Here is a 23,688-nt window from a genome sequence, read left to right as displayed (position 1 = left end):
TGTTAATCTGCCACAGCTCTTTCCACGTATCGTAGCTAATGACTCGCGGAAATCATCGTATCGTGAAACATGGAGTATCGCGATTTATCCATATTTATCCACATAAGAAAAATATTTGTTACTAGAGAGACGGAGCAGCGTTGAAAATCACTTTCATTCTCTTTTTCATTTGTGCGTATCCTATTGTCTCTAATCTAATTAACGTGTTTATGAGAAAAAAATAAAATAAAAACGAGTTGGAGACGAGAAATTGAAAAAAATTGCTGTCGATTGTTAAACGTGGCTTTATCCGGGTTAATTGGAAACTTAGAAAAAATACAGTATCAAAGAATCTTCAATGAACGCAATAATTAGCTCTTATTTATATAGTACTATTATTAATCGTGCTAATTAATGTCACATCGAACGACTTTGATTAACATATTATGTATAATTAAAAAAAAATTCTGTTAGAACCTGTTAATGAATATATATATATTAAAATAATTTACATAAAATAATTACTATAATAACGAATATCGTACAAGGATTGCAATATTGCATAAGATCTAATTCTCCGATGAAACAATAAATAATAAAAAGAAGATATGTTAGCGTTAAACTAAAACAGATATTGTAGATATTGAAAGAAAAAAGAAATATTATAGATAAGAAAGAAAAATGAATGCTAAAACAAAGATAATATTAAAATTTATGGAACATGTATAAAAATTCATAAATATTTACGAACATATTCAATATTAGAAAATAATCTAACCATCTATGTTTCATTATCGCGTTCTTGGAACGTATTATTGAAATTGTTTACAAAGTCACATAAACGATGGTATAATAGCTAATAAGTGACTAATAACAATAATACGTCATTTGTCTGTGTATACCGTTATTTACCACATGTTAACCATTTGTTACATTTAGCATTATGCTAACTTGAACTCGTTCAATTTCCAAGTTCCGTATGACACGTGAACAGATCACGTGATAGACTAGATTCAAATGGAATTGGTACAAGTGACGACACAAGAGACGTTTATTATATCGCGAAATAATTGAAACAATATTATGAATATCTATATCTACATCTATATAAAATCGCGTTTAATAACTTGATGAACACGATGTCGAAATATTCGAGTCGAAAATCGTATTTTCGTTATCGCAAAATCATCCATTAATAAAATATATTATATCGCGCGAAAACGAAAGGAACATGGAACGAGAAACATCATACTACGCAAAAAAAAACCCTTCGAATTTCTACTCCCTATTATTCGATAATGATACACAATTGAGATTAAAGTAATTGTCATGTTAACAGTTTCATCGCGTGCAAATCAAATCGTAGAAATTCGAGCAACGTATACTGTCAAAGGGGAACGTTATTGCATACGTTATTTCGATATGGGGCTGCGCACCGATCATCGAAATTCGCGCACATGGCGGCCAAGATCACGCATCGGAATTATATTCACAATAAAAGACGATTCATTAACATACCTTTGTGTCTCGCGATGTGTGATAGTAGTAAACAAAGGCAGACATCCACGCGCATGACAGCAGCAACACAATTTTCACATTTCGCCGCATCTCTGTCGAGTATCTTGTCAATCTCGCCCCACGTCCTCGTCGTCCCGTTGACAATCTTGTTACACCACGTACGTTCACGTTTCACGTGCAGTGTTTCGTTCGCAAAAAACGGAGCACGCACACCCGCCGCCAACTATGCACTGTAGCACCGTGGACAAACACCACTAACGCGAACGAACCGGCAGCCGAAGCCATACTGTCCGGCTTCGACGAGAACGACGGCTATGCGGTCACTCCGAACGCCACGCAACTTCTGAATCCCCACGCCAGGCGGCGCTTCAAACACGGCTGTGACGCCCACTATCTTTATTGGCGCCGAATTTCGAATTACATACAGTGGTTTATAAATTTCCAGTATCAGTTTTATGCTGATCTCTTTATGCGATACAATTCTGTATTGAATATACAGATAAAAATAATCGCATAATAAAAGAATAATATTCATTTCTGCTAACATAACGGATCAAAAAAGAAAAATAATTCCTAAAAATAATGTATATCTTGTATACCTGTAACGAAATTATTAAAATTCATTATCATAAGATAGATGAATATATGTATGATAGATGAATGTATAGATTTTAAAAGGATGAAGAATTTATATTTTACCATAATTTTAAAAACTTTAACATTATATATTATAATGTTTAATTGTATCCATTCTATAGATATCGTTTGATCAATAATGTTCCAGTTTCTGATTTATATTTCTTAGATAAAATTAGAATTTATAATTATTTCAATCTTGTCTGAAGAAGTTGAAACACGATATTTTTTAATCTAAGTTAAAGTTCATACTTTAAATAACGTTTAAATAACGTTTTAAGATAAAAAAGAAAAAGTTTTAAACGAAGCATCGGCGTATTAAAATTGAATAACTTAAATCCTGTGATTAAATCTAAGCGGACGGAATCTTTTAATATTATATATATTAATTATAAAAGAATACAATATATATTCTATGAAACGTATTGCTTATAACCGATATTATAACCGAAACGTAATCGATATTGGGTGGATATCGATAAGTATATACAGAAATACGCCCACTTTTACTCGAAGATAGGCCTGGTTTCTGATCATTCGATGCAGTTCACTTCGAAATTCATCACGGAAAAGATCGTGTGTAACATTCGGCGAGAGATGTTACAATAAAATTTCGATCGAGCACATTTGTGACGATATGGCAATGAGATCGCAATGGTTATTGTTGACTTGGTTGGGATTCTGTACGGCATGGATGGACGAAAGGTATGGAGAACGCAATTTCCGCCAGATACAATCTTGTAACTAAAGGGAAAAAACTTTGTGACTTGCATTTGTACAACATTGCATTAACACGTAATTTTTAACACATCTCAGGCCTGTGTTAGAGTCTCGAGACGGAAATCTGTTCATTTCCGCGGCGAAGGACAGGAACATTACCCTGAAGACTCTAGGGACTGGTTACGTGAACGTGAACGAAATTAATTTGCTTCACGTTGCCACCGCTGTAAATAAAAAAATAATATTTTCCTCAAAAATTTGAAAATTACTCGAACGATTATCCCTTTGATGGTGTAATTGGTTCCTTTTTAGGCGCAAAGTGCGACGCGTTTGATCGAGAGATGGAAGAGCGGATATCTGGCCGAAGTGGAATCGAATTTACAACGTTTGACACAAATTGTGGAAGGTCCTGACGGTTTAGAGAGAAGAATAGCTACGATGAGAGGATTTGAAGGGAATAGTACGCAACAATCGGGAATTCCTTCGACGAATCAAGTAAGCATCTTCGATTTTCGACAAACCAATTTTTAAAACTTAATAAAACTATAATGGCTCGACTAATTTACTCTCAGACTACACCAGTGGTGAACTTGAAGATACGGATGCTACATCATCGAGTATGTATAAGAATTTTAATGAACTATGTACGCAGTTAATAGAATTTATATATAAAAATCGTCGAGATATTTCCAGATACGACAAGTGGAAGATAAAGTAAAATCTATAGAATCGAAACTGAGAATAAACGAATGCGCTAGCAATCCTTGTATGAATGGTGGAACGTGTCATGATCTTTACGAAGGATATGAGTGCCACTGTCCATCAAATTGGGAGGTGAATATTTACAAAAATTGAGGTTTCTATCTTTTCCTTTGATATAAACACGTAAATACACGATGATACTAGGGACCAAATTGTATGGTGGACGTGAACGAGTGCGTTCGACTGCTAGGAACAGACCTCGGATGTCAGAATGGAGCCACTTGTCGTAATCTTCCAGGCTCGTACAAGTAAGTTTTCGATCAATTCTTCCGAAAATCAATGATATTCGATATTGATCAATTTCAGATGTGACTGCGCGTCAGGATGGTACGGTCTCCACTGCAAGAAAAAGTCTTCCGTTTGCAACACTCAAAACTCCAACGAGCTGTGCGGCCACGGCGTATGCGTGAGCAAGCTTGGAACACCGCTCGGTTACACTTGCATTTGCGATCAAGTAACGACGAATCGCTCGATCCGTGAAAGCAATCGAAAATTTCCTTTCTTCAACCAATTATTTTCGCAGGGTTGGCAGTCGGAAGGTGCTAATCCAGCTTGCATCAAGGACGTGGACGAATGCGCTGGAAATCATAGGCCGTGTTCCGTGAATCCCTGGGTTGCTTGCCGAAACGCGCCTGGAACATTCTTCTGCGATTCCTGTCCACGAGGCTACACAGGAAACGGGTATTATTGCGCCGACATAGACGAGTGTCAGGTGAACAACGGAGGTTGCAGCACGTCTCCTCTCGTTGAGTGCATCAACACCATGGTAACGTAACGAATTTGAATCTAAATCTCGAGAGATTTCTTCGAATTGAGAACGATTGTTGACAGGGATCGAGAATGTGCGGCGCCTGTCCCACGGGATACCGTGGCGACGGTGTGACGTGCGTCTACGTGGGTAGCTGCGCGATCAACAACGGCGGCTGCCATCCATTAGCCACGTGCGTCGAGAATTCAGCACTTACGAGCGCCTACGTGATCTGTCGATGCCCACCCGGCACAGTGGGCGATGGAATCGGACCCAACGGTTGTCAATCATCGACCGAGGTGTCGCTCTGCTCCAGTAATCCCTGCGTGCACGGCAAGTGTGCCACCGTTTCGGGCAACACCTACGCTTGCACGTGCGATGCTGGATACACCGGTGAGTGTCTTTCGATCTCGATTATCTTCGATCAACGATGTGAATATCTCCGATTATTGTCCATTAGGGGCAACGTGCAACGTGAAAATCGACCCGTGCTCCCCGAATCCTTGCAAAAACAACGGTGTCTGCACGATTTCGAACGGCGTGGTGAGCTGCGATTGCCCGTCGACGTACACCGGCACCAGATGCGAAACGCCGCGACAGACGTGCGGCGGTGTTTCGCGTAATCCCGTGGGACATCTCGAATTCCCGATAGGCGGGAACGTTTATCAACACGGGCTGAGCTGTGCCTGGGTACTGATCACGAACAGCTCCCTGGTGTTGAACGTCACGTTCACCCGTTTCGATCTGGAGCATTCGACCGATTGCAAGTACGACTTTCTACAGGTACTGTAAGAATCGATCGTTTAATTCCTTTCCTTATATATCGAGAGAACGAAGTCGAATTCTTCTCGATCGTATATAGATACACGATGGTAGAAACGCCGGGAGTCAGATGATCGGCAGATTTTGCGGCGATACGTTCCCGCACGAGAACGGGAATATCGTGTCCTCTCACAACTCTCTCTACTTCTGGTTCCACTCTGATAACAGCGTGTCCCACGACGGATTCGCGTTCGAATGGAACAGCGTCAAGCCCATTTGCGGGGGTAGTTTGACGAACGATTACGGGACGATCAGCTCCCCTGGATCACCGGGAAGGTATCCGCCGAACAGGGACTGTTATTGGGAGATTAGCGTTAAATCCGGGAAGAGAATACAGATCCATTTCGGCCAATTGATGCTGGAGGAGCATCCAACGTGCGGAGCCGATTTCCTCGAGGTAAGTGTCGTCTTTTAATCCTGTCAAAGTGGAACAAGATATGTAATGCGTTTGTATTTGAACTTTGCAGATCAGCACTATACACGGGGAACGATTGGGGCTTTACTGCAATCACTCGCATCCAGCTCCTCTCATCGTACCCGCCTCGAGCGTCATCATCTATTTCCACTCTGACGGTGCTGGCCAAGACTCCGGTTTCCAAATTCACTACTCGACCATCCAAGGTGAAGACGGATCGACTTGTATTTGAAATCATCCCTTTCCCCTTAGTTCTTTAAAATTGTAGATTTCTCTTTCAGGTCATCCGGGTTGTGGCGAACTGTACACGTCTCCCTTTGGTACCATAAGAAGCCCGTCCGTCCAGCAATGGGGGCAATGGGAACTAGAATGCGAATGGAAGATTCAACTACCCGTTGGAAAACGAATACAAATTTACTGGACCACGTTCGAGCTTATGAAGCCCAACTGTCGCATGCAGTACATCGAGGTAATCCTCCAACCTCTCGTCCCTCGTCTTCGTGAAAAATATAATTGACGTTATTATCCTGTTTATTAGATTTACGACGGCGAAAGCAGAGAATCTCCGTTGATACAACGATATTGTGGCGCCTCGATTCCTCCCTCGATCACGTCGAATTCGAACGTGTTATTGATCATCTTCAAGTCCAACGTGTATGGAATAGGCACGTTCTCCCTTTCGTACAAAACAATATGCGGCAAGGTATTCACCGATGTGTCAGGTGTCATTCAATCGCCCACATATCCTCGCTTGGAAATTTGGAAACAGATGTGCACGTACGAGATCAGGCAACCGCCGAACAGGAAAATCGTGTTGAAGATATTGGACATAGATATCAGCAATTCATTGAAAGAAAAGTGCACTTTCAGCTATCTCGATGTGTTCGATGGGCCCAACGAGAACTCCACCCGCCTCGCCAATCTTTGCAAACCTACGTCCATCGACTTGACGTACTACTCGACGCACAACGTGATGACGCTCAAGTACATGGCTACACCGGGGAAACGCGGTTTCCTGGCGAATTACACGACGACCGAGACAGGTGAGCAAAAATTTGTTATAATACGGAAATTTATTGTTATTAGAAGAATTGTAAAATTGCTCTTTCGAAGGATGATAATGATTTAACTCGTTCTTGTCAATGTCGATATAAAGATTATGCGAATTAGTTTGGAAAAATCATCGAGAGATATTTTAATATCTCGGATAACGAGAGATTTGTTTCGAAAGGATGCGGAGGATTGCTCACGGAGAATAGCGGGACGATTCAATCATCGAGCAACGAAGGCCGTTACAAAAACAACGAAAACTGCATATGGACGATACAAGCGCCAATAGGACACGTGGTCCACCTTAGCTGGTTGTCGTTCAATCTGGAGAATAATCGTAACTGTCCACACGACTATGTGAAGATATACGAAAGCTTCATGACGTCCAATCAGCAGATAATAGGAACGTATGTACATGAAATTTTGATAACATAAGTGAATCTTATTATGTTACCTATGTAACCAACTGATACACGATATCGTTATCCATCGATATTTATCAGATTCTGCGGCACGAAACATCCACCGACCATAATATCGCAAGTGAACGATATGACGTTAATTTTTCATTCCGACTCGTCGATCAATAACGAGGGATTCATCGCGTCGTACATGTTCATCGACGCGAGCAAAGTTTGCGGCGGTCATTTCATTAAACCGATCGGTGTCATCAAGTCGCCCAATTATCCTAACCATTATCCACGCGGGAGGGAATGCGTGTGGGTAATTGAAGCGGCGAACAAGCAGAGGGTGATGATCAACGTGGAAAAATTCAGCCTGGAGAGGCACATGACTTGCGATACGGATTATTTGGAGATCAGGTGAACGTCTAATCTTATCTTGGGAAAAAAAAAAAAAACGATCGAAAAGAAACGAAAAATTGTTTCAACAATAAAATTCCGTTTATATAGGAATGGCGGGTACGAAACCTCCCCGTTGATCGGCAAATTCTGTGGAACCGATATCCCCTCGGAGATCATAAGCCAGACAAATCAATTGTACCTGAAATTCGTGAGCCGTTCGAGTTATCTCGGATTCAGCATAAGATGGGACAGCACGACAATGGGTAAAAATCGATCGTTCGTCTTCGTTCTTTCCCCCGATTCTTGCCGAGATTTGAACGAGAATTTTTTTCCCACCTTTTTTTCAGGATGCGGTGGATCTTTGACGGCCGCTCAGGGCGATATCATATCTCCGAATTATCCGATGCCGTACATGCATCAGGCGGAATGCTATTGGAGGATCGCTGTTGCCGAGGGCAGTGTGATACGATTGGTGATACTGGATCTTGAATTGGAGTATCACAACAAGTGTAAATACGACTACATCGAGATATCGGAGGGGATGAACCGCCGGAACAGCGAGAAATTTTGCGGCAAATCTAGCGCGAAAATCATTCAGACAGCGTCCAACATCGTGAACATAAAGTTCCACAGTGACTTTACAAATTCCGGTCGCGGTTTCCATCTCAAATATGAAACACGTGAGTCGATTCCAATCGTATTAAAGTTTATTCTTTAACACTATACTTGGCACCCAATCGAGATTGTCGAATTAATTCGAAAATTCAATTGAGACTTATTATATATATATATATATATCGATATCCTGTCGATTATTGTCGTATTTGGAAAACGTTTTACTTTACAGTGTGCCAGAATATCACGTTACACAATTACTACGGAATAATAGAATCGCCCAATTTTCCGTACAAGTACGAGCACAATCTGAACTGCAGCTGGACGATCGACGCCCCCATAGGTAACAAGGTCAATTTGACCTTCTCCCATTTCGACGTCGAGGGATTAGGAAAGAATAACAGCTGCGAATACGATTATCTGAAGATATCCGAGGGTGTGAAAAGAACGGCCTCGAAACAGCTCGCGAAACTGTGCAATTCAGACGTACTCCCGCCCAAAATTCATTCGTCGCAACACCAAGTGTTCTTGAACTTTGTCACCGACTCTCTTATCGCTTTCAACGGGTTTCGGCTCGAGTGGACGGTCGACGGTTGCGGTGGACATCTGACCAGGCCCTTCGACACGTTCACATCGCCCGGATATCCGTCTGCTTATCCGACAGACATCGAATGCGAGTGGTTGATCGAGGTCGATCACGGGCACAGCATCGAACTCACCTTTTACGACGTTGGTATCATCTCGTCGACTAATACAATATCTCGCGACAAATTTAACCGTAAGCTAATCGTACTTTCAGATAAAGATCGAGAAAAAAATAAATTGCTACTTCGACAAATTGCAAATTTACGGTGGGGAAAACGAGCAGGCACCGTTGCTGGTCGAAATCTGCTATTCGCCCAAACCCGTAGTGTACACCAGCTTTGGGAACACGATGTTCGTGAAATTCCTGTCCGATGTAAACTACGTGTCGCGTGGATTCAACGCCAGCTACAGAACTGTCCCCATCACTTGCGGTGGAAGATTTACCAGCGATTCGGGGATCGTGCACTCGGCCAATTATCCTCAGAATTATCCGAACAAGCAAAATTGCAAATGGCTGTTCCAAGTCGATCAAAATTACGTCGTCAATATCACGTTCTTGGACTTTGATATCGAGAACACCGAGAATTGTACCGACGATTACGTCAGGGTTTGTCAATAATATGTTATCCGGTGATGATTTATCGAATGAGATTACACGACGAGCGGGAATTTTGTAATTCTCTTGTAATCCTGTTTGCAGATACACGACGGGCCAACCACCGACTCGCCAATATTGGGAACGCATTGTCGAAATCAATTGCCGCCTTCCTACGTATCGACCAGCAACGAGATGTTAATCGTGATGAGGACAGACTCTTTGATTTCGGCGAAAGGATTCAAAGCGCAATACCGGAAAGCCTGTGGTGCTCGTATCATCGTGAAGGATCAAGGTTACATAGTTCCACACGAAACTTACATCGGCAATTCGGAGTACAACGACAATTGTACGTGGACATTGATCGCCGAGAATCTGGGTACGTGATAACACTCGTCCAAATACGATCGAATACAAATTTGTTTAAATGGACAAAGCTTTTTAAATAATTAGTATCTTTCTAATCAATGATTTTCCTTTCCTCAATAGACGATCACGTTACCGTGACGTTCACTCATATGGACTACGTGGAGGATAATTATATGCAATTTTGGACCGAGGATTGCTTTAACTTCATAGAGGTTTTCGATGGCGAGGACACGACTGGACCGTCTCGAGGCAAATGGTGCAATAAAAACGTACCATTGCCGATTACTAGCAACGGCAATGCTCTCACTGTGTATCTGTACAAAAGACTTGATATACTTCACGAAACCTTCATACACTTCTCTCTCACATATTCCGTATTAAATTCAGGTGAGTTGCTCGGTTATTTTAACAATCGTATTTGTCGAAATTTGCGTAAATTAAATTGAAGTATCATATATAGATAAAATCGTCGAAGAAAGATTATTATTCCTTCGATTTTTTCGAATACGTTCGTCTTAATTTAACTTAAAAAAGATCAATAAATTTGTTCGTCCCTTAATTCAAATCCGACATGGATAATTTCTCTTGTAGACGAAAATTTGTAAGAAAGATATACGAATTCTTTCCTCTCCGATATTAAACGAATTGTATACGCGATTGATATAATAACAACACGATTCTTTCTTCTACTCAAAAATCGTACAATTTCACTCGAACGCAGCATGCGGCGGAAATTATACCGCGTATCACGGAGTGATCGCGTCGCCAAACTACCCCAACACCTACCCCTTGAACTCGGAGTGCATCTGGATCCTGGAGAACTCGCCTGGAAACAAGATCAGCCTGAGTTTCAGCCAGTTCAACCTGCAGCAGAGCGAGGATTGCAATCTGGATTACGTGGAGATTCGAGAGGAGAGCGGAATCGGGAAGTTGATCAGCGTCTCGTGCGGGACGAGCGTGGAACCGGTCGAATCTTCCAAACCGCTCTGGATCAAGTTCAAGAGCGATGGCGATGACGTGGCCGAGGGATTCCTGGCCGAGTTCAGAGTGACGGGTGGTAGCGAGTTGAGTGGACCCTCGGGCAAGGTCACCTCCCCCCTTTATCCGATCCCCTACAAGGGAAGAGACACCCTCTCGTGGAGGATCACCGTGGAATTTCAATGGGCGATTCGAATCCAGTTTACCGATATGTTTATCGAGAATAGCGACTTGTACTGCTTCTCATACTTCAGGGTGAGCAAAAAAAGAAATATAATTCGAGGGAAGATATTCAGAATGGAGAATAATCGAATGGCTCGATTCTTCGTGATATTTCGCGAGCAGGTGTACGACGGTTACGACAGCAATGCCCCGATTCTGTTGGAAGTATGCGACCTTGACATCCCGGATCCCATCACGTCGTCCACCAACGTAATCTACATCGACTTCTCGGTCGATATTCTCCGGCAAGGTAGTTGGTTCGAATTGAATTGGATTCAGGTACCGATCGTCAATACCGATGACAATGGCGAGAACATATTCAAGAAACGTAAGTTGGATGTCTGATTCTTATACGTTTAGATGAAAAAAAAAATCTTATTCGTTCAATTCTCCGTTTCCTTTATCGTGAAAATTTGTTGAAAATATTCGAAAATATTCCATTGATCATCAACGACTTCCATTAGAATCGTACTTTTGCCAATAGTGTCGGAGTGCAACATGATAGTAGAGGTGCAGAACTACACCTACGATTTCACCTCGCCCGGATGGCCCCACGGTTACGACGCGTTCCTTCGTTGTAACTGGGTTTTCCTCTCCCCACCCAGCACCCACTTGAAACTCAGAATTTTAGCTATGGACTTGGAGGAAACGTCCGAATGCACGGACGACTTCGTCGCTGTTTATTCCGGCAACGCTCTCACGGACGAAAGCAATGCTAATTTGTTGCGGAAATTGTGCCTGGCGAATTCCACGTCGACCGACGTCGAGGTGGACAACGTGATGACGGTTAAATTCGAAACGGACGGGTATAGAAATAACACGGGATTCAGCGCGTTCGTCTCTAAAGGTAAAATTGTTCTTTCCTTTTTTTTTTTCCTTTTTCATTCGAAAAATTCAAGATATTCGAGATACGAGATGATTCATTGAGCTTATCGTACGTGGTACAGAGTGTGGTGGCAAGATGGAAGGTCCAAACGGAGTGATCGAGGTGAATGAGAGTACTTGGCCGAAAAGATGGTTCAAACGATTCCTTGAGTTCAAAGTGAACTGTGAATGGGTCGTCAAAGTGAGACCTGGACGTACGATAGAAGCGAAGATCGTCACGATGTCGATACAAAAAGGACCCAATTGGACGTGTACCAATAATTATCTAATGGTAATAACGTAATGAATAATCAATCGTTGATATCAAATTTTTTGTTTCTTTTTTTTTTTTTTTTTTCTTAATTTTCTATTATTTATTCTCACAGTTGAAGAACGGCGGCGACTCTTCCTCGCCTTTGCTCGGTTCCGGTAAATACTGCGGCGACGTAATCCCGCCCAGCCTCAAAACTATCGGAAATCTCCTCTACGTGAAGACGGAAGGTTTTCGTGACAACATCAACTTTAAACTAACATACAGGTTATCATCGTAACAGTTTCTTTTTTTCAATTTACATCGTCGAATGCTCGAATGCTTATAAATAAAATTCTGGACGAATCATCCAGAGAGGTGAGCATGAATTGTGGGGGCGAGTTCCATTTATCGGACAAACAGAAGGAATGGGAGATCAGCACGCCGAATTATCCCAACGTTCCTCCCCCGTATTCCGAGTGCATATGGACCGCGATGGCGCCAGGCAAGGAGAGGATATTCATCCACTTCACGGAAAGATTCGACCTGAGCAACACCGTTAAGTAAGTTTTCGAATAGTAAATTGAAACAAAGTGGAATCGAGTCGAGCACCTCGAGTTATTTCTCGAGAGAATAAGGGAGAGAACGAAATTTCAGCTGCGAGAGAGAGTACGTTGAAATAAGAGATGGCGGAACGGAGAAATCCAATCTGCTCGGAAGATTTTGCAAAGACGTGGCGCCTAGTAGCATGATGACTACCGGGAATATGATGCGCGTTCACTATTTCTCGGATTTCTCCGAGCCGAAAAATGGCTTCAAAGCTGTGTTATCCATCAAAGGTAAAACTTTTCATAAAATATATATCCTCGAGAGATAAATATATTCGTTTCTTCGATGTCACCAGATATCTGTGGAGGGATTATCAGAGATGTTAAGGGTGTCATCTCCTCGCCCAATTTCCCGTTCTTCTATCCAAAGAATCAGACCTGCGTTTGGCGGATAATTGCCCCCGCCCATCACACGTTGAAACTCACGTTCCTCGATATAAATCTACCCGGCCTTCGACGTTGCAAGATCACGGATCACGTGAAGATCGACGACGTATTCAGGAATTGGAACGACACCAGCGTGCAGAGTAAGTGAGGGAATCGGATGGAACAGATTCGAAATTTCATTTCATCTCCCTCTTCTCTCTTTCTTCTTCAGAGACCGAAATTGGAACTTACTGCGGTATGACGATACCCGATCCCATCGAAACCGCGACCAACGAAGCTGTCATAACGTTCCAAAGCGATAATTTCGAATACGCGGTGTACAAGGGATTCAGTATGAGCTTCAGCGCTGGTAAAGAAAGTACGAATGCCCGATTAATTTATCGATCGAGAGGAAATACAAACGCGAAATTATAAAATTCACGTTTATACTCACGTTTACAGTATGCGGGGGCGAGCTCACAGCGATGCAAGGCACGATCAAATCGAACGGGTATCCCAATATCGTAACACGTTCAAGGTACGAGATTGAAAGTTTATGTATATTAAACTCGATCTTGCAAATTTTCCACGTTTTTATAGATACTGTGATTGGAAAATCAAATTGCCGAGGGGTTACCACGTGGTCGTCGATATACAAGATTTACCTGAATATCAAGGGAGTTCCTCTATATATTATCTAACGGTGAGTCATCGAAGCGCAATCTTCTCACTTTCTTCTTTATCACATCGACACTTTCTATCATTTTCCTTTTTTTTTGCATTCAGTTCTACAACGATTTCAACTTCAGGTCTACGATCAAGATATTAAGACCGAACTCGACCACGAAACGAGTGACCAGTTCCAGTAACACTATGATGATCGGATCTTACACGTCATCCGGTTATCGTGGTTTCAAATTGCATTACTTCGCCGAGGCACCAGCTCGTACGTTCGTGGAATATTCTTCGAATATTCTCGATCGAATTCATTAATCTTCTCTCAATGATTTCGATTTTTTAATTAATTTCCAGCCTGCGGCGGAGAGATAAATGAGATGAAGGGTAACCTGTCAGCTCCAAGAGAGCTACCCTTCAACGAATCGTCGTATTTCTGTCAATGGCTAATTAAACCGCCGGAAAGTTTGTTAAGCAATAACAATACTGGCGTGACATTGTCAATAAAGGTAACAGGTGTGATCGGAGGGATTCATGGCCTTAGTTTTACGAGGCTTTGCTTCAATAATCAGTACATCTCCTTGAAAGGTAATAAATTATTACATTACATTTTATTACATTCAATAATAATAAAATAACGCAATTTGTCCTCTTTCAAGGTATCGGCATGCTTTGCGGAAATTTCACGGAGCCGACGTATCTGAGAAGCCCGGAACTCGTCAATGAATTGAACGTGAGTGCTCAGACAGAAGAAAGAAATACTTTCGACTGTATCAATATAAATTTCGTTCGAAATTTTGCAGATAGTGAACGGTACGTATAGAACGTTGATGAATTTCACTTTGGAATACAAATGGCAACCTTGCGGCGGTATTTTTCGCGGAATGTCGCACGTGATAAAGGCGCCTAAGAATGTATCGTATCCTATCAATTGCGTCTGGCACGCGAAATATCCGAATAGCATCACAATTCGTTTCAACCGATTACATTTGGGCAACTGTGACAGGAATTACTTGAGTATCAGGTAATAAAAAAAAAAAAAGAAAACAATCGTATTTTACATAAATTCTCTGTGACGCAACACTTGCCAAAGTTCTGCAATATTAGTTATTCAGTCTGAGATATTAGACAGATTGATACGATTGAATTTTAAGGATGAAACGTCATACTTAGACTTTTGTCATCCCTTTTCTTTTCAGGAACGGTGGACCGTTTTCACCAGAGATCGGTAAATTTTGCGAAATATCGCAGTTGTACAACTTCACCAGCACGTGGAGCCAAATGTGGATCGAGTTCGTGGCAATCGAGGAGCCGACAGATTTCGAGTTCACCCTGGAACCAGCGAATAACGGATGCGGGGGTGCTCTGCGTGGCAAGAATCGAGAGATCTCGTCGCCCGAGTAATTGAAATGATTCGCAATATATATCGTTTGCTATTGTTGATTTATGTTTAAACATGTAATTAGCTCATGATCTGTGATATTTTTCACAGCTTCCCCTCGGTGTATCCCAACAACGCGGAATGCACTTGGGAAATAACCGCGGACAATGGCTACAGCATCGGCCTAGTGTTCGTTGACCGTTTCCATTTGGAAAGCAGTCCTAATTGCGAGAAGGATTACGTACAGGTATTACGACAATGAGATTGCATTGTAACGAGATTCGTGATAAATTTGAGTTGCATCGATCAACTTTGTTTCGTTGTTTCAATTTCAAAAATAAATTTAATTCGAAGCGGTAGACATTTAACACAGAAAAGATGACGATGATGATGATGATGCTTGTTGGGATAACGAGAGAAATTTTAAATGAGTCGAACGAATCGTCTCGATTTTCTCGAATTAGATATTCAACTGGGTCAAGGAAACGGGTGAATCCTCCGTTGGAACATGGAAGGATCTCGGGAAGGTGTGCGGTCGACACACGCCATTGACATTTAATTCGACGAGCAATCGCATGAAAGTAATTTTCCATTCGAACGAGGCGGTCCAAGGTGACGGATTCCGCGCCGTATGGTTCGAAAATTGCGGTGGAATTTTCGACGTCACCACTTATCCAAAGGTCATCGTGTCACCTTCGTATCCGATTTCGTATCCGCCAAATCTCTTCTGCAATTATACACTCGTGGCCCCAGACAAAGACATTCTGGTCAAATTTATGGATTTCCAGATCGAGTATAGTGAGCAGGAATTTGTTTCTCTACATTTCTCAATCAAGATTGAAATTCATCGAATGTTAATCTGAACGTTTCTGGTTAGGTCGCAGAGGTTGTCGTTACGATAACGTGACGATTAAATATCAAGATGGATACATGAACGAGGAAAACACCTGGTGCGGGGAAGAAAAACCGCCTTTAATAAGAGCGTCAAACGCGGTGGAGATCATATTCAGAACCGATAATTATCTTGCACGAAGTGGTTTTGAATTCAAGTATTACTTGCATGGTACTCGTCAAAACGATATTATTAAAAGATGTTATATACTTTGAATAAAGCTATATATTCTTTTTTCGTCTCGAAAGAGTGCGGGGGATTGTTGACAACACCAGGAGAGATTAAGCCTTTAATGAATGGTAACCAATACTTCGGAAGGCTAGATTGTACGTGGAAAATTCAAGCACCATCGGACAAGAGCGTCGTCCTTCGTTTCGAGAGTTTCGATATCGAGTTCAATTTCAAGTATGATTACATGATATCCAATTAGGAAGGAAATGTACATAATAATAACAAGTTTTCAATAACACTTGTCTTATTTTGCAGTTGCATATTCGATAATCTTCAGATCTATAATGGATCGGAAGCATTGGACGAAAACAAAATAGCTGTATTGTGTGGAAATCTCACGGAAAACTTGCCTGTCATCAAGTCGAATTCTAATTCCATGGTGCTTAAATTCCACACGGATGACAGCCGCCATTCTGTTGGATTTTCCATAAAAGTAAACTTTACGTGCTTCCAATTATCTTCATTTTCTTTGCACTTGAAAAACCGATATTATCCAAAGAAAATTTTAAATATTCCAGGTACAATTCGTGAAAAGCATCAGCGCGGGTTGCGGTGGCAATATTAATTTAATTTCGAGTCAATCGTTCAAGACTCAAATAGGTTCGACGTACGACAGCCTGGAGGATTGTCACTGGATCGTGTCAGCGACTGAGGGGAAGAACATCAAGTTCACGATAAATAGCATGGACGTTAGAAACAATACTAATCGCACGGGCAGCGGGTGCACCGGTGATTACATCGAGGTGAAATTTCATTCATCTTGACCTGTCAGTTTTATTCTATCCTGTTTCTATGTTTCTTTCCACGTCCATTGTCCAGATTCGCGATGGAGTTGGACCTTTTAGCGAGCTCCTCGGAAGATACTGTGGAAACCAATCTCCACCTCCTATATTATCGAGTTCTAACTCACTTTTGATACGATTTTACAGCGATGGAACGGTGGAAGGAGCTGGAGTCAGTGGAACGTTAGAAGCAATAGATGGTGATATACAAATCTAATCGTTTATTCTTAGATGAATTTTTTCGTTCCCAGTTCATCCAAAGTGAATATTCAAAGTAAACTCATTTAATGAAATGGCAATTAAGTAACGCTTTGAATTTAATCATTGAACGAGCATAAATATTCCAGTTTTCTTCTTCTATCTTTCGTATGATTATGCAAATTTGTCTTTAATGGGAGAATAGTGAATTATTCGATCGTTTCAGCACTGTGCGCTTATATTTCTCCGATAATAAATGGCTCGGGGAACGTATTGACATCACCGAATTATCCGAATAATTACGAGCCTGGCACAAAATGTCGTTGGACGATAAAGTTTGTGCACTATTTCGAAAGAATGAGAATAAAATTCTTAGACTTCGATCTGGCTGATTCTCGCGAATGCAAAGACGATTTCCTTCAGATCACGGATAAAGAGGTAATTTATTAAAGAATTTGATTCGAGGACGTCGTTGCAATTATATGAAACGCATGTATCACACACAGAATCGAAAGTACATCGAGCAAGGACTTGGCCAGGACTTAGTTTGGAGTGGAAATTCGGGCAAATCGTATTATTCGGTAATGAAACGTGGAATATCATTCTACGAGATCTATCTTACAATTTTAATATATAACAAAAAATTTACAGAATGAATTCATGCCGAAAACCGCGTACAAATATTGCGGCAACGGTTTGCCTCACGATTACTACAGGTAAACAACGATCGTTTAATTTTCTCGTTAAAATTTCTCGAAAAATTGAAAACTTCCTTCTTCTTGATACAGTTACAGCACCGAACTCGACTTAACGTTCAACGGTATTAAAGGTGGGCACAAAGGTTTCAAGTTGGAGTACAGCAAGGCGAGCTGCGATCGGAATTTCACCGAGTTGCAAGGTCGAATCGTGCACGAGGGTATCGACGACTGTTGGATCACGATTACCGCTCCCGAGAATTACACGATCTCTCTCTACTTCAATCAATTCATGCTCTACGATCAAACCGACTGCACGAAAGCCGGCCTAAATGCAAGTATCGCTGTAATTTCGCGTAAGATCGTGAGGATTCGTGTGAAAATTTTTGTTTTCATTCGTTCATTGTGTTTTCACATAGGTGTTCGACGGTGATTTCCATGGTAAACTGATGGCGTCATTGTGCTCCATAGATACGCCAAGTCCTATTTTCAGTACCGGAAATAAACTGAGTTTACGTTCCTGGTCCGAGTGGCATTCTAGCTACGAATACTACGACATCACGTACACCACCACGAACGCAGGTAAGAACGTAGAGTGAGTTTCATATCATTTTATATAAGTGGTGTTATTTTGAGAACTTGAACGAAAAAGATGCTTATGCTTTTAATCTATGATATATATATATATTTTCGTTTCTTGTTTTCCAATTCTCTTTCGAAAAATATTCTATTTTTTCCAATAATAATGCATTAATTTTTTTTTTAATTTGCACAATTTCAAGAACGTTGAATAATTTGTAATAAAAGAAGTATATACGTTAATTTATCGATATCGAGTAATATATTCAATTATAACAATTACTTTGCAATTTCTCAACTACAGTATTTGAGATAACTGAATGTTTGTATAATGATTAATGTTGCGATGTTTGAGAATCATTGGAGAACAGATAAAGATTTCGTATATATAGATCGCGTGTATGTGTGTGAAGAATAAATACGAACGAATGAAAATAATAAAGAGTGAACTGGGAAGAATCTGCACCAGAATAATTGTACAATCGTTTGAAATTCGTTGAAATTGTTGATATTTGATTCGATAAATGATCGTGCACAGGTCGTGGATGTGGTGGAAAAATATTTAATTACGCCGGATCCTTCACATCGCCTATGTACCCCAACGAGTACAGGAATAACACGAACTGTATTTGGGATATTAACGTGCCAAGTGGACTGAAAGTCGTTCTAACATTCACAGTGTTAGACATTGGCTCGAAGAGCACCTGTAACTATGATTACAATATTGTTTCAATCTACGATGTAACGTCTGACGGAATGGAAGACTTTGCCACCAGTTATTGCGGAGGGGTAAGTCAATATTGGGATGTACGGTGGATCGTTGAAAAAAAAAAAGTCTATTTAAAAAAAGGACAAAATAAACGAGATAATGATTCTCCTTTTTTTCTACTGGATTTCTATTTGCTTCAGGATGATCCAGCACCGTTCATCGCCACCAGCAATCGTTTGATCGTGAAATACATTTCATCCGTGAATAATATCGGAACGGGATGGAAAGCGACTTTTGAGGGTCGAAGTAATTACGAATGAAAAGATTTCGATTTCTGAGTAAGATTATTCTAAGGACAATTTATAAAAATATTTATTTGTTCAATGTGTACGTATATCTCGAAGATTAACAGCATATTTATATTAACCTGCGCTCCAAGCAGGTGAGTAAAATTAAGACGATTTATTGTCGAAAAATTCGTTATTTGTAAATAACGTAACAAGTACGATTTGATATGCATAGAGATTAAATAATAAATGAAATTTCGCATAATGCGTGAAATCGTTGGCTCATCATCATGGAAGACTTGAGAAATTGTATTGGCTGCTGTGAATACCGGTAAACATCATTGATTCGTGCGAAATTTGGCCATCTTTTCGATATATAATTATTGAATCATTAATACGACGATTCCTAATGTTTTCAGATTAAATTTTTCACTTCGCTTCGTTGCACTTCTCGTCCTCACAATCCTCTCGCATTTCTTCATCTTGGATCTCTTTAGTTATCGGACAACTTTTTCCGTCTAACGTGTCCATTTCTGAGATCTCCTCCTCAGGCACCACTATTTCTATCCCCACCTCTTCTTCTTTTCTTTTCTTCGGTATCTCTCGTTTCTTCCTATTCTTCTCGTGATTACCTTTTTCGGGCTTCTTGTTGCTCTTCCTCGATTTCCTTTTAGTCTCCTCTGTTTCTACTTCCACCGGTTCCTTCTCCACTTCCTCCACCGTCACTTCTTTCTCCTTTTTCCCAAGCTTCTTCTTCTTCTTCTTGCCATCTTTCTTCGCCCTCTCAGACTTGTCCACATTTTTATCCTTCGACTTCTTCTCATTCTTCGCATTGTTTTGCTCCTCGACCGTTTCCTCTTTCACTTTCTCGTCTTTCAACTTCTTCGAATCCTTTTCATGAACTGTCTGCGACGCTTCGGAATATTTGCTCTTCTTCTTAGACTTCCCCTTCGGGGATTCGTAGCTAGACTTGCTCTTAAAGTCGACATTTTCCTTCTCCTTCAATTTCTTGTTCCTCGACTTGTGACCCTTCTCCGATTCCTCGTTTCCGACCAGATTCTCGGAATAATTTTCCACATTCTTCTCCTCGGATGCGCTGTTCTTCCTCTTCCTCGGTTGCAACTTTTTCCCTTCTCCATCCTTCCACCTCTCCTCCCTGAAACATAGCGAATCGGTCGCGGAAAAATCGATACTTTTTCAATGCCCGTCACCCGTGACGAAGATAAAGCCGATCTCGAGAGCAAAACAATTGCGTAATTAGAGCCGTTACGTCGCGCTCAAGCGTTTGGCCATGCACACTTTTAAAACTCACTTTGCATACTCTACATCCCTTTTCTTTTTCTCGTTCCTTTTCTTCGACTCCACCTCCTTGCCAGCTTTCCTCGCGAATACGTCGGATGCGAGAATCGTGACGATCAGTAAAACGGTTAACAACACCCAAATCCTGCGAAGAAACGATGATTCGCAAATCAAATCAATAACAGCCTTCCAACGGTTCACCAAGTTTCAAAATCGAAACCAAAATATTTTGCTTACCGCATGTCTGGTCTGCGCTTGTGTCACTCTCTGATAATTGATAATTAATAATTGTGCCGTGATAATTCTTACTTAGAAAGATCGTTTCGTATGACCATCGAAACCAAGACTCAGCACAACACTGGCTGCCGTTTGCCCGTTTCTTCTTATATCTTATACGTGTTGATATCTCGATAAACAAGCTTGGCTCTCGGCGCGGCGAATGGTCCCCGCGATATCTGATTCGATATCGCCGCGAAATCGATCGCCAATACGTGGACGAATGACATCTCGATTCGTAACGCGCAATGTTCGAAGTTTGAATATTCGAATCTTCTTCCTCGTTCCCGAATGTGAAGCATTCTCTTCGCCGTTCTTGACCTAGAACAGGCCGCTCCTGAAATAGCTGTACCATTCATCTCCCACGCGTTGATCCTCCTTTCCTCGTTTTTCTTTCTTTTCTTCTCTTTTCTTTCTTTCTTTTTTTCTCTATCACACGGTGTCCGCCGATATCGTGCACCACGACGAGACGAGATATTTAGGTCGGCACGTATCTAATCTTTCCGTATCGGCGCACTGTGACGTCGATCGACCGCTCAATTGGGTCTTAAATCCAAATGATGAATATATCGCTACGCAGAGAAGATAATTGCGAGAAATAGCTCGATTTCATTCAACTTCTTCGTTATTTACGTTAATCGAGGCGAACGTTTATCGAATTATATACAGCTGGATCGTATAAATATCCAGTAGCCAGTTTCTATCATGTTCATTTTGTTTCGTTTGTCTGTTTTTTTTTTTTTTAATGGGATGAACAAATTTTGATGTTCGAAATCGCTGTTTCTTCAAAATCGTGATTGCGCGATTCTTACGCTTTGTTACGTTTATTACAACGTGGAGGGATATCTTTGGTGAATTTATCTTGGCGAACTCGAGTGTGGAAGAAGAAGATTGGCCTTCGTTAAAAGTTCTTGGAAAATGTCGGAATAGTTGAATTTGTTGCGGATGTTACATGTGTGGCATTTTAAATATAAATTGGAGAACTTTTTTTTTTTTCTATTGAGCTGGTGTATATGATATTTAAATAATTTTTCAATTAGAATGACGATTAAAAATCTTAGGATACTTTTGTTTTTAATAAAATTGTCATTTTATTATACAAAATTCTTTTCAATTTTTTCCAATTTTGAAGAAACAACGAGATAAAATAAAACAAAATAATTGTTCCAAGATTTTTTTACAGTGTAAATGTAGTGTTTTCTTCTCTTAAAACATTTTAGTTAAATTATTCATTGTCCAAAAATTGTAAAAATTATCAATTATCGTGTTTCACTTTTTAATAAAAAAATTTCAGGAATATTCTAATTTTAGAATATATTTTGCAGAAATATATATATATTATCGATAATAATTGGATAAAATAGAACGAATGATGTTAGTCCATTAAATTCATGTTCCAGAGAAACGAAATTTCATATATACCAACTTGATAGAATAAACAAATATATTTTTTTCGATTTAATAATAAAAGATCGCAGAAAAAATAAACGTACATAATATAAACGTTTAAAAAATCATATATACATTTAATAGTTCGTTTTATGATTCTTTCTGTGCATTTAATTCAATTCTGGTTATAAAAGATAAGCAAATATGAAATTTACGAGCCCATAAATCTTGCTAATTGTCGTCGATCAATTTTTTTTAATAATAATAAACGAGTTACTTAACACTTTATTTTCTGCAAAATGGCGATAAATATCTGAGATGAATATCATCGAGTGGATAAGAACGTGATATCATCTTTCTTTTTCTGTGCCCATTTATCACGTTCTTTAACTCGTTTCTATCGTCTTTATCGTTTGATTGTTTTTCTAAAAAAAAAAAAAAAAAAAAAAAACATTATTCCTCGAATCCAACGACGTTATTCAAAGTGTATTCAAAGATCATTGTATCATTCGATTTATCTTAGGATCAACTTTTGATAATTTCTGCATGATGCAAACAATTATTGGTATTAATATAATTCGATGATAAAAATTGTGCACAATTGTGACAAAGTATAATTTTAAGTAAAATTAAAATGAAGAAATTTTGTATCGATACGCGTGCAAGGTATAATAATCAATAATGCTATACATTTACTGAAATTATATGTGTATCATATATTTTTTCATTTACTTATATGTATATATTCGTATCAAGAACTCTGTGGCATAGATTTTATAGTGGTGATTCGATTACAAAATAATGTAACGATTTGCTTGAAAAATGATCATGGCTTATAAACATCTTCAAAGTTCGTCGATAGCCTCATGATCATTGAGATTTATTATTAAGATTTGACGTATCGCAAATGTCGTTTTACTTATGAGTGTATTCATTCGATTTGAAGTTACAAACAATTCTGAAATTACAATTTTAGATCGCATCGATGGCACAGAAAAAAAAATACGAAAATACATATAATTATTCGATTTAAAACGAAAGAAAAAATTATTATCTTTCTCTTTATGCGCGCAGAGATATTCATTTTGTACACATATTATTTACGCAAGAGATTTTCATTTTCATCTTGAATTTTGCGCAATATTTAATTTTTTAATTAATTTCATCTTTAGTTTTGCGCAATATATGTATATAATTTTTAGCATAACAACACGTACATACTATTAAGTATCCGTGTGTACCTTAAAATATATACTTATAAATAACAAACGAAGAAAAAAAACATGACTTATCGTTATTTAAACGACGCCAATATAAAAATAATTAAAATTACAATACTTGAAAAAACATCGTCTCCTAATATAACTTACACGAATGGAATTATGAAATG

General features: G+C 39.8%; 3 protein-coding genes across 4 annotated transcripts in view; 1 reads left to right on the top strand and 2 right to left on the bottom strand.

Moving 5' to 3' along the window:
- Positions 1–1,785, bottom strand: part of Pgant2 (polypeptide N-acetylgalactosaminyltransferase 2) — a 184,081-nt gene extending 182,296 nt beyond the window's left edge. For both annotated transcript variants that reach the window (XM_003691664.4, XM_086903445.1), the window contains exon 1: positions 1,498–1,785. In XM_003691664.4, the coding sequence (XP_003691712.1) occupies positions 1,498–1,587 (90 nt within the window). In that variant the 5' untranslated portion in view covers positions 1,588–1,785. The remainder of the gene's footprint in view (positions 1–1,497) is intronic.
- Positions 1,786–2,683: 898 nt separating this feature from the next.
- Cubn (Cubilin) lies at positions 2,684–19,599 on the top strand. Its single transcript, XM_012483728.3, has 52 exons — positions 2,684–2,838; positions 2,950–3,079; positions 3,166–3,348; positions 3,426–3,470; positions 3,547–3,687; positions 3,760–3,863; positions 3,922–4,069; positions 4,139–4,381; positions 4,447–4,756; positions 4,824–5,146; positions 5,226–5,582; positions 5,653–5,806; positions 5,882–6,069; positions 6,139–6,643; positions 6,832–7,057; positions 7,154–7,471; positions 7,562–7,716; positions 7,801–8,133; positions 8,301–8,797; positions 8,868–9,260; positions 9,354–9,627; positions 9,738–10,004; positions 10,339–10,850; positions 10,941–11,145; positions 11,302–11,664; positions 11,765–11,973; positions 12,068–12,219; positions 12,306–12,494; positions 12,589–12,770; positions 12,836–13,066; positions 13,138–13,284; positions 13,368–13,443; positions 13,506–13,608; positions 13,692–13,851; positions 13,938–14,168; positions 14,240–14,313; positions 14,384–14,604; positions 14,780–14,980; positions 15,073–15,208; positions 15,426–15,759; positions 15,839–16,024; positions 16,102–16,258; positions 16,340–16,517; positions 16,603–16,827; positions 16,904–17,066; positions 17,291–17,502; positions 17,571–17,645; positions 17,716–17,780; positions 17,853–18,093; positions 18,179–18,341; positions 18,877–19,127; positions 19,248–19,599. Exons 1-52 carry the CDS (start codon positions 2,771–2,773, stop codon positions 19,365–19,367), a joined length of 11,124 nt encoding a protein of 3,707 aa, XP_012339182.2. The 5' UTR covers positions 2,684–2,770; the 3' UTR covers positions 19,368–19,599.
- LOC105734857 (uncharacterized) lies at positions 19,402–22,449 on the bottom strand. The gene is made up of 3 exons (XM_012483727.3): positions 20,871–22,449; positions 20,647–20,778; positions 19,402–20,490 (listed from the first exon to the last, which is right to left on the bottom strand). The coding sequence occupies exons 1-3, from the start codon at positions 20,873–20,875 to the stop codon at positions 19,764–19,766; spliced, it is 864 nt and encodes a 287-aa protein (XP_012339181.1). The 5' UTR covers positions 20,876–22,449; the 3' UTR covers positions 19,402–19,763.
- Between the last annotated feature and the right edge of the window lie 1,239 nt (positions 22,450–23,688).

Source organism: Apis florea, unplaced genomic scaffold (genome assembly GCF_048593485.1).
Source record: "Apis florea isolate Af1SG1 unplaced genomic scaffold, ASM4859348v1 contig_2291_pilon, whole genome shotgun sequence".
NCBI lineage: Eukaryota > Metazoa > Arthropoda > Insecta > Hymenoptera > Apidae > Apis > Apis florea.
Note: the sequence above shows the minus strand (reverse complement) of the source record. Positions and strands in the feature narration are given on the sequence as shown.

What these genes read in the sequence shown, in the direction of transcription:
- Cubn (XM_012483728.3), top strand. Translation starts at nt 2,771, where the DNA reads ATGGCAATGAGATCGCAATGGTTATTGTTGACTTGGTTGGGATTCTGT. An exon ending in CCTCTATATATTATCTAACG is followed by an intron (nt 13,609 to 13,691) that starts GTGAGTCATCGA and finishes TTTTGCATTCAG; the next exon opens with TTCTACAACGATTTCAACTT. An exon ending in AGGAATTACTTGAGTATCAG is followed by an intron (nt 14,605 to 14,779) that starts GTAATAAAAAAA and finishes TTTTCTTTTCAG; the next exon opens with GAACGGTGGACCGTTTTCAC.
- LOC105734857 (XM_012483727.3), bottom strand. An exon ending in AGGGATGTAGAGTATGCAAA is followed by an intron (nt 20,491 to 20,646) that starts GTGAGTTTTAAA and finishes GCTATGTTTCAG; the next exon opens with GGAGGAGAGGTGGAAGGATG.